At 45.5% G+C, this 13,751-nt stretch overlaps 1 protein-coding gene across 1 annotated transcript in view; it reads right to left on the bottom strand.

Moving 5' to 3' along the window:
* Positions 1–9,631: 9,631 nt before the first annotated feature.
* ADGRL3 (adhesion G protein-coupled receptor L3) overlaps positions 9,632–13,751 on the bottom strand; it is a 482,547-nt gene continuing 478,427 nt past the window's right edge. The window contains exon 25 of the mRNA XM_059470076.1: positions 9,632–12,492. Within this exon, the coding sequence (XP_059326059.1) occupies positions 11,687–12,492 (806 nt within the window). The 3' untranslated portion in view covers positions 9,632–11,686. The remainder of the gene's footprint in view (positions 12,493–13,751) is intronic.

Raw genomic sequence — 13,751 nt, 5'->3', positions numbered from 1 at the left:
CAGAAATCACCACACATGTCCATAAGCTCCCGCCTCTGCACTGGCAGGTGGCTCCTTGTTGTTTTGTTAAACCTCCAGCATTTGTAAGCATTGGGGTATTTATATTGACTGTGACACACTACCACTCAGATCTCCTGTATTAGGGTTGCATTGTTTTTTATGTGAAATATTGCAGCAGCTAATTGCAATTACCAGAAAGCATATACAAGAGAGCTTGTTGATTGCCAGTAGACAAAGACACTTTGGAAATCTTGGATTTTGCTATAGATGAAAGCCTGTAAATTTTAAAATAGAAACCACGTTATCGTTTACAATTTCCGTTTGCGAACAAATTCTGCTAAACAAAATTGGCGGCTGATTAAGTAAACATTTATACATAAATAAAACAGTGAAGATCTCTTCAGTTGTTGAGATGCAGCCAGTTCAGTCTCTCGTAAATAATACAGTGATGAATTCTGGCGTTACAGTGCATGATAAAGCTACCTCGCCTCAAAGTCTTAGGCAAACTAATCCATACGCATGAATCAATCAGTTCATTTCAGTCATACCAGCGTTATATAAATGTCACCAAAATCAATGCCTGAAAGATATAACAGATTAATAAGTCCTCATGCGGTACATCTAACTGGGATGCAAACCTACAGCAGATAACTTCACGCTGAACACAGCTATACAAGTAGTTTGAATAAGTCATTTTAAAAGAAAACTCAAGGGCAGGCCTGTAATGAGCAGGCGTGGATGAGAAAAATCTGGTGCATTATTAATTTCAGACAATGCCGAGTTCTTTTTCATAATGTACATTTTATTAATGCTTTCTGTGATAGCTTTTCATACCGGTTCACCACCAGGAGTACAGTAATTACAATGTATTAAGATTCATTCCATGCCTGAGGAGTAAGGAAGTCCAGTTACGATATGGAAAGCGAGTGAAATGTCAATCAGTATTGACTCAGGGCTGGATTAAATCAAAACTCTGCCAGGTGGGTTTGGTAACAGCACCTCCCTCACGCAATCTTCAGTGATTATCTGCCTCCCCCTCCTCACTGCTCATCTCCATGTGTGACCTGTGTGACATCAATATGGATGCAGTGGATGGGATTCATCATTTTTATGAGGACTTGGGGTTGGTCTGGCTCATCTTCACAACTGTCAGTTGTGGGGTGTCAGCCTCTTTTAGGGTTGGAGAGAGAGAGAAACTTTGAAGGTTGTTGTAAACGCCTCCTAACTCCTAACTTCTAGACATAAAGGGTTTAAGGTACAGGATGATGGGATTGTCTGGGAAGAAGAACTACTAGTGAGTGCTCCAATGGAAAAAAATCCACCACTCAACCCAGCTAGGGGATTTCTGCTTTCCTGCAATCTAGTAAAACCAGGGAATATCTTCTTTCCTGTAATTGCTGCCCCTAAGTTTTCCCCATGCTGCACCTCAAACCTCCCCAGGGTCAGGAAGCCTTGGCTTCAGGATTTAGCATTGCCCTTAAGGGCCCTAGAAACCATAAGAATGGTTTCTATATTTCCTCATATCTGTGAAAGATTGTGAACTTTGGAACATTTTGGAGTTACTTGTTTTGCTTAATACACTGGCTGACTTTCAGCACATTTCCAGCACAAAGTCAGGGTGTGTTACTCATATCTTTCACTATTTTTCTCCCTGGAAAAAAGATTAACAGCCTTCACTGGGGAGGAAACCACATCCCCAATATGATGGTCACCTTGCCTGGGGACACTATACAAGGCTAGAGAAGTGGGCAAAGGAAGAGGTGTCCATATGTGGCAGATGAAAGCACAGTGCCTCCCATGCACTGGTTTGATAAATTAAAACATGTCCTGATAAATATATAAATCACTTGGCACTGGCAGTTGTTAGGTGTTAATGGTAACACACACAGCTGGATGACAGGAGGTATTCAAGTATTCAAGTGGAAAAGACTCCCTGCAGCTCACCTTGGGCCACTGCAAGCAAATTACCACTCTAGATGCCCAAATCCCTCAGGAATTTGAGGCAGCTTCCAATTTCTGTTGATTGCCCACTGCCCATTCCTTGCAAAGCTAAAGGTGCTTTGGCCCCAGTGCTGTGCTAAACAGTGTTTCATGCTATCTGGCTTTTTCATGGGGAAGACACTTCACCTTGGCACTACTTTCCTGCAAAATGCTAAGCTAAAGAGAGACTTCTATGTCCAGAGAAAGTTATTGGGGGTAACTTTCAAAAATATAATGCATGGGCTTTTTCCTAATTTCAATTTCTAATTTCATTCTCTTTTCCTAATTTCCCTGCACTGCATGAATCCTAACAGACTCAGAGTAAATAAGCCTCATTCCCTGGAGAGGTGTGGACACTACTCTGCACTCCTGCTACTGAAGCTGGACCCAGCAGCATTACCTACGACTTCTGGAACGTGTTTGGGTGGATAAAGGGCAGTACAACACACACATCCATTCTCTCTCCTCTCTCATGGACACAGCTACACAGACACAGGGACCTGCAGTGGCTGGCAGCCCCCTGAACCAGACACAGCCTTGCACACGTGTTTGCACAGACAGAGAACTGCACAGACAGGCACTGGCTGACATGGACACAGAACATGTCTAGGCATGCCTCCATTTACCCAGCCAAACAGTTGGCCCAAAGCCATTAATAAGCCTTCAGGGTTTGGGATTTTTTTCTTTTTTTCCTTTTTTTTTTTTTTTTTTTTAAACTAATGCTAAAAGCCTGAGGATCACCACGCTGATGGGGTTTGCATCCCTCTGATGACTTCTGCCCATCCCACCCTCCCCCCTCCCACAACTGCACCAAGCAGTCCAAGTCCTCTGTGGGCTGTAGCTGATTATTTACATCAGCGGAGACCATGGGATCGATGAGTTCACCCTGCTGACAGGGACTAGGGAGAAATGTCTGCTGAATCCTCTGCAGGACAGGTCCATCCTCCTTCAGGTGTCTCCTGCAGTGATGGCAGAGCTTGGCTGCAAGAGCCCACGCCAGCCTCCAGCAGGCAGATCCCGTGGGTTCCCATATATCCATCCCCAGCTGAGCTGATTGACAAACGCTATCTTCAAGATACTAAGGCTCTTTTCTTTTTTTTTTTTTTTTCTCAAAAAAATATTTCTATTTACACAAGACAATAAAATCTGAGCAGCTTTCCCCCGAGAAGCTTTGGCCAAGTGGAGCTGCTGCTGGACACATGCGCCAGTCCCTATTTATAAGCAACAGCTTCGCTTGACAGTACTCTGCTGGCACGTTCAGCTTCTCCTGGTGTAAGGACTACTTCTCTGTCCCTCTGGTCCTTCCCTGGTTGGCTCTTCGCACTGACAGGTCTGTATTTACAACAGCAACCTGGATCCGGCAGGTTCCCCTTTTTACAGCCCAGCCTGAGGGCATGGAGAGAGGCTCAGGTTGGTGGATCAAGCACACTCGGCCATTTTTAAAGTGTTATCAAGTCCCAAAGTCAATGTTCTGAGCAGCTGAAACTAATTTCTTATTACAAAAGACAATTTTCACCTGCTCTGCTCATCTTCAAAAAAGAGACGAGTGGCCAAACACCGAGGGCCCATCCCAGGGTGCTGCCATGCAGTGGGAATGTCAGCTGGCTGCTCTCTCCATGGGGATGCGAGGGTTTGGTCGAGGCCAGCTTCTCCGGCCTCTCCTGTAGCACGATCCCAAGTGAGGGACAGGGGGCTGAGGCACAGAGGAGCTGAGGTGGTGCACTGGCACGGGCTGGCCGGGGCAGGCTCAGGGTCCCCAGGTGCTAGATGACACTGTCCTCCATGGTGACTCGCCTGAAGACCGGCTCCTGCTTGGGCGTCCTGACGCCTTCTGTGAAAAACAAGGGGAGAGCAGGTAAATCCCCGGACTCTGCAACCAACAGCAACTATTTTCAAGATCATTCCCATCCCCAAACAAAGCAGAGGATGCCTTGCTTGCCTTGAAAAGGAAGGCTTGCTCAGGGAAGTGAGTGCATTTATGGGTGAGCATCCCATGGCGAGTCTCCTTCCACCCTTTTTGCTGAATTTGTATGAGCCAGTAGTTTGTTGTACAGCAGCATCAGCCACTGCTGCCCACTGCTCTGCAGAAGAGTGACACCGTGGTGCCTCTTTGCTCCTCTGTGTTTTGCACATCACTGAGCTGCAGCCACCAGTTTGTGTCAACACAACAGGGCTTGTTTGAGCACACTGCATTTTTTCTTGTGTCCCCCTCACCCCTTAATAATAAATATTCAGTATAAATGACTGTAGAGTAAATAGATTTGTTTTGATATCAGACATTATCTGAAGGGCACTTTGCATCCTGAGTGCTCTGCTTTACCGCTGCCTTTATAATCCCTGCAGCCCAAGGGGGGAAAGCACCTCCTTTCACAAGCTCACGTCGGGAGGACACAGCCACACGCACTTTGGGGTGAGCTCATGCAGGCTTTTTTATAGATAGTATTTCAGGGAGATGTTACGGTAGGCTAATCACATTCAAGAAGAATCAAGAGTTATTCTGGAGACATTTTCTAAGCATAAATAATTTCACCCGGTTTCTCACCCTCCCAAATAAATGTTGCTCTTTATGTCATCAAAGGCAAAGTGGTGGGGGCAGAATCAGCAACTTTTCAGGCATCTCCCAGCTTGGCCATTTTGGCTGATCTTTTGGGGTTTTTCTGAGGAGGAGGGACTTTTATCCTTTCCTTGTTGCTCATCTATCTTTTCTTCTTTTTTCCTAAGTAGTAGGAGCATTTTCTTTCATTTCCACTGCTGTTAGTTCAGTGGGCTGCTTTGCACTGCAGTTCAAACTGCCAGCAGTGGAAAATGCCTGGGTGCACAGTGTGTAAAGAAAATAAAAAATCCCACCTATTTAATATGTAGCACTCTACCTGGCTGATATCAACAGCAGCTTAAGCAATGAGGCCTTTTATCTCTAAGTTTGAATAAGCAAGCAAGGAAGTGGGTGAGGGGAAGGTGACCAAAGGGCAGAGCTGAGGTGTTTGCACTGGAAAAAATAATCCTGTTCTATTTATCAGGAAGGGACCCTCTCAAAAAAAAAAAAAAAAAAACAAAAACCCAAAACAAACCCAAACCAAAAGGCTGCTTTGTGGCAAACCATTTAAACTTATATATATATTTAAGGTGAGGAAACCAGGGACTGACCAGAGTAGGCATCTGATAGCCACAGCAAAGATTTTAGCTTGCCTCAAATATGCCTTCCATCACACATGGTTCTAATTCCATATGACTTTGCACTTCTCTCCAGCTGCCTGCAGAAAGCACCTGAGAAGCTCTTTTTGGCATATTTCAGCCAGAGGACAAAGCCTTGCCAGAAGTTTGGGGCTTTTTCTTTTAATACCCTCCCACCCAAAGTTCCTTTCCCCACACCCCCTTTGCAGCTTTTGTGCAACCAAATCCTCAGAGATGCTTGGGGCACCGTGCTTCTGCTTCCCAAGTGGAATCCCCAGAAATCCTCCACCCAGTTTGTTGACTGCTTGGTTTTCACCATTCACCCTCCAAAGCCATTTTTTAGTGGATATTGCCACAGACTCGTGCCCACTGAAAGGTGAAGCCTTTGGTGCTGGTAGGACACAAAGGCTGCAGAGCCACTGTCTGGAGTGAGGTTTTCTGCCACAGGGACCCAAATCTAACTCTGCCTGAGATGCCTCCAGGAGAAGTGGGAGAAGATAGGCTGAAAAGAGTTTTATTATTGCTGTAATTTACCCACCAAGCACCCTTCTGCTGGAAATAACCTTTCCAAAGCTGTAACACAAGATGCAGTCCATTGTAAGTCGCAGTCTGAGATATTTGGTCATCTCTACAAATATTGCCATCACACCAGCTGAGGAGGTTGTGCAGCAGCTATGTTTGTGTCTTCAAAGTTGCTGTTTGGGGTTTTAAGCAGCACTGCCAAAACACCAAGCATTTGCTTCCAACACATAGTAATTGCTCCGTATACCAATATTTCTTGTTTATTTAGTGAGGCTTTAGCTTGGGTTTTCACATGTGTACAGTGTATTTAAGGAGTAGAAATATAAGAAAAGAAAATATGTGGAGGGTAAAGAAATAAAAAGACAGAAAACAGTTAGGATGGTTTTTTTTTTTTTTTCTTCTTGGCATTTTCCTGAAGAAGACTATCACCATCTGTCTGGTGTACCGAATACAATAAACAGTAAGCACCTGTAAAAAGCTATTTTGATGAGAAAAAGGAAGATTTCCAAGCTATCCTGGCAAGTCTTGATATTTCAGCTTTAAATAGACTGCCTTTTCTGAACTGGGATGATAAATGATCTGGTGTATGATCCATGCATCCCAAAGCCTTTGGAAGAGCAAAAGTGGCTCTAAGCCAGCTACCTGTGCTGAAGGAAATGTCACTCATTCGGGAAAGGGAAGTGCTGCTGCCTCCAGTACCTCCCCTGACTGCAGTGCTAGTGTCCCCACCCAGGACAGTCACTGAACAACCCATGGGAGCATTAATGCCTTCCCTGGGAGCACTAATCACAGATTTTATCTGGCTTCAGCTTCACACTGCAGGATGTCCTCCACGCCGTTACCAAAGAGCCCGCAACAACATGACATTGATATAATGTTCATGAGCCCAGACTATTTAAACCCTAAAATATTAATTAAATGAAATTTGCATAGAGTGTAGCCAAATGCAGCAGATAGCTAAAAATAAAGTACTTTTCTCTCTAAAGGTAAGGAGGAGATCAGGGTGTGACAGATGACCAAGCTTGTGCTCTTAGGCTTTCCTGAGACAGGTCTTTAATAAGATGAGCTATCTTTCTATCCCTGTTGACTAGGCAATTCTGCAGGGTATTACATTCTTCATAACCGAGTGAGATCAAGGGCACATGGGGTGTGACAGAGAGGCCAGCTGGTCAGGGAAGGGGGATGCAGGCAATAGGGACACACAGACACAAAAGGACCCCCAGGAGCTCAGTGCCTCCCCCCATCACCACTGTTTCCCCTGGCCCTCTGAGGTAACCCACTGCTTATTACCTGGGGCAAGGAAAAAGATTGGTAAACAACTACAGATTTCAAGGAATTAAAAGCAATCAATAGGCAGAAATGAACAGGACCATGGTAAGCACTACTGCCTACACAGTGCCTCCAAAGCTGTGATGGATAACCCCCATTGCAAGCAACCCTCCAGCCCACATGGTCTTTCTTGGCATGTCTTTTGCCTTGTATTTCTCTTTCATGTTTCAGGGAGATCTTACAGTCTCTGCTGGCCCTTGCAGAAAATGGGTGGGAATTGCCTGCTGTAGTCAAGGTGTCCCTAAGCAGTAAGCTGATGTGTCAGCTCTCTATGGGGTGGTCTGCAATGGGATTATACAGGAAAAATAACCCAGTCCTGCACAAATTAGCAGTGAGTGAAAAAAGGTGTTCATAACTTGTAAAGCATCCTAAGATGATTTTCAGGAAAATGCAAAGCATGGAGCCTTGCACTTCTCCATCCCACTCTTCCACCTGCAAGAAAGGCTTTCTGAAGGGGCAACTCAATCAATGGATTAACATTAACAATCCTCACTCCCAGCATGCCTGGCATCTTAAGCTTCCCAAAGGTGGCCCTGTGTTTCAGAAAATGGTCTGTGTATCAGCTGATGTTCTCATCAGCTCAAGCACTACCTATTTGCCTCTATTTTGTCTGTTTTCAGCTGAAAGTGGGATGCTTGTTGCACTTGAATGATGAAGCTTTAATCTTCTCCCTGTAAGCCAAATCTGGTTTGGTTTTCTTTCCTTTGTTTTGTTAAATGGAGCCCTAGAAAAGATCCCTTGAGTACAGGGCTGATTATCCCCTTCAACCAAGCCTACACAGTTATGTGCCCCAAGCATGAGTATGGATTTAACATCATAATCACTACTGCATTTTCATCAAGCTTTTTTCTCACATTCTTGCCTTGGTTCAGCACTAAGAAATGCCTTAGAAGTTTTCCAGCTCTCCCTCATACCCCAGGAGCATTGCAGGCACTGAGGACTTAACAGTGAGTTGATTTTCACATGCTGCAGTCTGCACAGAAGAAACTGCTGCTAGTCACATAAGAATTGTACATAGTGAGCTACTGATCAACAAGCACCAACCCTCACCATGCCCATAATCAACTATCTGACACAACAAAATCTGTTTTCAAGGGGAAGAAAATGCCAAAAATAATCTGTGTCCTGCTCCCCTTCATAAAACATCCCCACTATATTACCGTCTTAAACCATTTTTGGCTTAATAAAATTAATAATATATATTTTCCCTCTATTTTGTGATTCAGCTGTTTCCTAAGCCATAAGAAGCACCAACAGTGAATCCTGTGATGTCAGAGCAGCCTGGGAGCAGAAATAATCAGCTTGAAAATAAACAGCATTTTTTTGCTATCAAAGTGCTAATAGGCATGGGTAGGCTGGCAAAGAGAAGGGATGGAGAAGAGGGGAAAAACGCCTGCACATTGATAAACCTGAAATACATAAAAGGGCTGGGGAAGAATGACCATTGGTAGTAAAAGAAGGTAAAGATTTTTCAGTAGGACAAAACCATCCCACAGCAAATCCACCACTGGTTTGTTCTTGCAGTTTCAGAAACACTGGTAAATGCTGTGTTCATCATCTGCCTCCCACTTTATCATGATGATATTTGCTAGGGTGCATCTCACCCTCTGCACACACTCAATTCCACCATACCCCTGAAAAACTATTTTTTGAGTCTAATACAGTAAAAGAGTTTTTATTTTCCCCAAAACAAGAGGTACCTGTTATTTCAAGCCTCAGCAGCCTCTCTTGGGCTGCTGGATGAATTGCTGTGACCACACAGGTGTGAGTAACCTGCTGTACCTGCAACAGTGGATCCACCATGCACTATCCACTTCCATCGCTGCTGGTATGGATAATAAAATCAAACAGGGAGGCAGCATCAAGAGCAAGAGCATAACCTGGCTGGCCAGTGGCTACTCTGCTATGAAGTCAGGTGATTCTCCACTGTTCCAATAGGAAACACTCCCTTGCTGAAACCTAGACCCGGCAAGAGGCACTGCTGCGATCAGTGCATGGTCCCACATGGAGTTTCTTCCCCAAGATATTTTGGCCAGAGTGGCTGCAGGAAGGACTCAAGTGGCTTGAACCATAAGGCCAAGAATATCACCAAATACCACCACCCCTGGTTCTCTTGCACAACCAGACTCTGCTGAGAAGCACCGAGCAGCACGGCCCCAGTGCGAGGACAGTCCCGGGATGGGGCAGAACTGCTCCACTTTGCTGCTGCTGCTGCATTTATCCTCCAGCACTGGGAATATCTTGTTCAACGGGTGCCTCACCCGCCTGCTCCAAGCCTTTTGGCTTTTATCCAGCATGATAGGACTTGGGTAGGCACAGTTTAGATGGAGGCAGCACCAAGTCCCTAAGCCTAGGCTGTGGGAGGGCTTTGTGAAAAATCACTGAAAATTCATTACCAATCATATCCAGAGGTGGTTATTTCCCCTGTCAACCTTTCCAGTCTATTTTGTGGCTTCCTGTATTCCTGACTGCACTTAAGAGATTTGATGGGGGAGGCTGGAGGGGAGCAGTGAAGTGCCAGTGGGCCATTGGCAGAGGTGGGGCAGGAGGGACCATGTGGCCAAGGATGGTGAGGGTGCTTGGCATATGCCCGGAGCAGGAAAATAAAGAGACAGCAAACAACGACCGAGAAGGCCTAACGGGGACTTGTTTTACTCTTTGACATGCTACCAGCAGTTTTTAATCTCAGAAAACCCAAATTAAAAAAAAAGAAGAAAATTAATAAAAGAAAAAAATTACAACGATTAAAAGATATGACACGTGAAACACTATACTCAAATCATCCATGTGTTGTTGGCTACTTTATACAGTAGGCACAAAACAGACCTAGAATCACCTGCAACAAATGTCAACCAGTGTTGTTCTTGCCCCTAAACAAGTACCACCAGCCTGATTTTTCTAGTCAGCCACAGCTGCAAAACCTTTGTGCTTAAATTTCTCAGCTTAGGCCTCCTTTCTTCGGCATTGCTCACCCATGCTGTAAAGGAGCGGAGACTCATACTGAAGACATTAATGGAGAGAGGAAGAACAACGACAAAATAAGAGAGATTAATTGTACAGTACATACATACAGTATCTTCTAAATCGTGATCAGTTGTTTATTGGTTGGCAAACAAGCTTCACTTTTACAACAAATATTAGTAATGAGGTCATTCAACTGCTGAGACCGTACAAAATGGATCATAAATTAAAAAAAAAAAAAAAAAAAAAAGAGAAAAAGAAGAATTCATATTCCGTGCTGCTAATTTACCTCCAGAAAGCCTATGTTACTTAAAAATCCGGTCAAATAAATAAATTTCCTGTTAGGAAAAATAATGAACAGAGGACTTTTTTTTCTTTTTTTTTAATTAAAAATCACCGCAAAGTACTTTTTAGCTCACTACGCGTCAATCTATTTTCTTCTTAAACCACTGCAGTACAAGTGCCTAAACCGGGGACCAGACTGAGGCGAGAAGGCCCTTTGCTCCTCCAGTCTCCTGTAGAACCCCCACTACAACTACAAAACCTCTCCTCAGTCCCTGGATGTGACCCGAGGGCCTGGCTGAGGGGCTGTCGGCCAGAGATGCTCCACAGGATTATCGTCACCATCGGGTTGTGCACTGACAATGAGGAAGTTTGCCCTGCTCTAGTCTGCTGAAAGGTCTGCTGGCAACATGCCGGCTGAAAAAGGTTATACAGCGAGGAAATTAAAAGACTGCCTTGGCTGAAAAGAAATGGTGATGGTGTTACTAAAAATGGTCCTTAGAAAGTGATGTTTGGGGTTTTTTTTGTTGCCCAGTGAGTTTTTTTTTTACTGGGATGGGAAAGGGACAGAGAGAAGGAGCAGTGGACGAGGCAAAACAAAATTTAAAAAAAAAAAGGAAAGAGTTATGAAAAACCTTGCTCCTACTGGTAGACAAACTTACAAGACCAGCACAACAGAAAAAAGTTCTTATTTTTTTTCCACTACATTAACAGGGACGCAAGTTCTGGAGGAACAGAAAGCAGACTATATGTGCAATGCTAGTATCTGTACATTACATAGAAATTGTTCGCTTCTCTTTTTCTGCCATTAGTTTTTATCATCCGTTAATACAGCAAAATGTAAAATATGCCTTTAGCACAGGATTCTAGGATTCCCTTCCGTCTCATTAAATTTGTTTACGTTTTGTTTGCTCCCGCAGCAAAGGGCGCTGCAGTGAAACCAAGTTGTGAGTGACCATAACCCATGGTGTGATCTGAATTGGTAAGAAAGAGTTTTGCTAGCTTGTTTTACGCAGCGCTCCCACCTAGATGCGTCATCGCTACTAGTTTCAAACGCACATTTTTGGCCTTTTATTATTTTTTTTTCCCTCTTAAATCAGGTCCTTGGTATTAAGAGCAACACAGCATCAAGGATTGTTTAAACAAACACGGCATAACTTGAGAAGGCCACGAAGTGTGCCGTTATCTATCTCTTTCATTAACATAATGAAGTCTGTCTGGAGGGAAGAAGGATAGGAAGATAAGGGGGGCACAGCAGTTACTGTCCTCTCCGGGCCAGCCTAAAAATTCCAGTAAAAAAAGTCTGAGAATTTCCTTTTGAACAGCATGAAGATTTAGGAGTACACACAATATTACCACTGTTTGGATTAACTCAGAACAGTAAACCGAGTGTTACGGAGAGGCTTTTAGTTGTCTCTTTGCTTAATTTTTGCTGAATCTTCTATAGACTAGTGACCAAGTGAGCGGGTCCTTTTGCATTGCCGTCCGGAGAGGTTCCCTCTTTGTTTGGCGGGACTATAAAACCGTCGCTGCTGCCTCGACCTAGCTGGTAGTAAGTGTGTAGCTGATGGACGTGGTTCCTGGAGCCAAGATTGGGCATGCTTTTGTAGTAAACGTCGTCGGCATCGCCACCGCCGCTTTTCGCTGGTGGAGGATCGGTCTGGGTGCTGGCGGTGACGCTTTCCGTCATGGGCATGCCAGCCAGCGCGGGCATGCTGGTGTACAGAGAATCCCTGTTGGGCGACTGCAGGTCGTCCGTGTGCTCGTTGGTCAGCAAAGGGAAAAAGCTCTCGCTGTTGTCTTGCGGGATGCGACGCCGGCTGTAGAGGTGGGGCTGGTGGTTGTCCGCCGAGTACACCCGGGGAGGCAGCAGGGGGGCGTCCGACTCCTCATGGATGAGCTCCAGGCCCAGGCTCTCCTCGTGGGTGAAGGAGGTGGCGTCATCCAGCACGATGGCATCGTCCTCGCTCCCGCCGCCCACGCTGTTGACGAGTTTGTTCATCAAGTTGCGGCTCTGCTCGCTGGAGCGCTCATGGTTGTTCAGGTAGGAAGGGATGTAGTTGGAGGTGAGTTCCTTCAGGATCTTTTTCTCGAGGGCGTTCTCCGTGTGGTTGTACCCACGGTCAAGGATTTGCACGCAGTTGCTGAGGTACTCGCCGCTGGCGATGCTGTAGCTGTTGCCGTGATTACCATTCAGTGGTAGAGTATCCGTGACACTTGTATCCCTGGCATTGTTCAGAAGCCCCTCTGAAAAACATTACACAAGAGAGGGTGACTTGTACAAACAGGACACTCATGCGGGATGTGCACACTCAAACCCCCTTCCTAGGCTGCCGCAGCTGCTGGGGCTGGGCAGCAAGGAGAGCGTCGCGGCCAAAATGGGAGGGCGCAGCTCCATCTAACCAGCTGGTGGTCCAGGGCTTCCCAAAAAAAAAAAAAAAGGAAAGCACTGTCAAGTGTGTGACTTGATGTGGCAACATCCAGCTGGAAGGATAACCTCTCCTGGCCAGCATTCTCCTACAGCTCTTGCACTCTATGTATTCCTGAGGGAGCTGAAAAATTCATGACCCTGCGCTGGTCCCAACTGCCCTGGCCCTAGGAACTTTGGAGGAAGGGGGCAATTCCTCCCAGCTAAGGAAAAAATATTTGCAGCCCAGGCTAATCACTACCAAAACTTTGTTTGGGAGTGTAGCCTTTCTAGAGGAAAAAAAGTCTGCTCTCCCCTTTCGCTGGGCAGGCTGTCAGGATAAAGACATAAGGACTGAATGGCAGGATTCAGGGAGTAGCAAGGGGGAGGCACAAAGTGTTTCCTGGCCCAGGATTTTCTGGAACAAGGCTAAATGCCCTACCTCTTCTGGCTGAAGGGCACAACCAAAATTATTTACTCCACACTGGCCAGGTGGGGACTTTCTAAAACAATTCATGTTGGGGGCAGCTGTTCTGGGGTCTTGTGAAGCCTTTAAAAATTGCTCCTATTCCACCTGCAAAGTTAAAGCAGTGGGTTCAGCAGAGGGTACAGCAAGTACCATCACTGCCATGGTAAAGGTGGGCTCATGGGAACCTGAGAGGAGTAGCAGGGTCTTGGGGTGTCCCTGCTCTGCCTATTGCATCTCTACAGGTGTCTCAATGCTGACAACATGAGGCTGGAGCTCAGCTCTTTCCCAAAGCACTACGGGAGATGGCAGGGAAGTGCTTTGAGAGCAATGCCAGCATGGGTGGGGGCAAACGAGAAGAAAATCAGGCCCAGCAGTTAAGCCACCACGCTTTCTTTTTTGGGATCGCTGGTCTCCTTGGAAGGAGAGCAGGCATGGGGACACATGAGATAACTTATCGACCTCTCAGCTAAGGGCTTCAGGCATTGCCAAAAACTGGCAAGCAACTCCCAGCAAGGCACAGTGGATCAGAGAATCCATTAAACTGACAATTTCAGATGAACAGTTGCTCATACCATGCTTAGTACATGGCATGTGTACCTTCTGAAAATACAGGATTCAGTCTATATCTGC

Source organism: Ammospiza nelsoni, chromosome 4 (genome assembly GCF_027579445.1).
Source record: "Ammospiza nelsoni isolate bAmmNel1 chromosome 4, bAmmNel1.pri, whole genome shotgun sequence".
In the NCBI taxonomy this organism is placed as follows: domain Eukaryota; kingdom Metazoa; phylum Chordata; class Aves; order Passeriformes; family Passerellidae; genus Ammospiza; species Ammospiza nelsoni.
The sequence above is the reverse complement of the archived record's forward strand: the minus strand, read 5'-3'. Positions and strand labels throughout refer to the sequence as shown.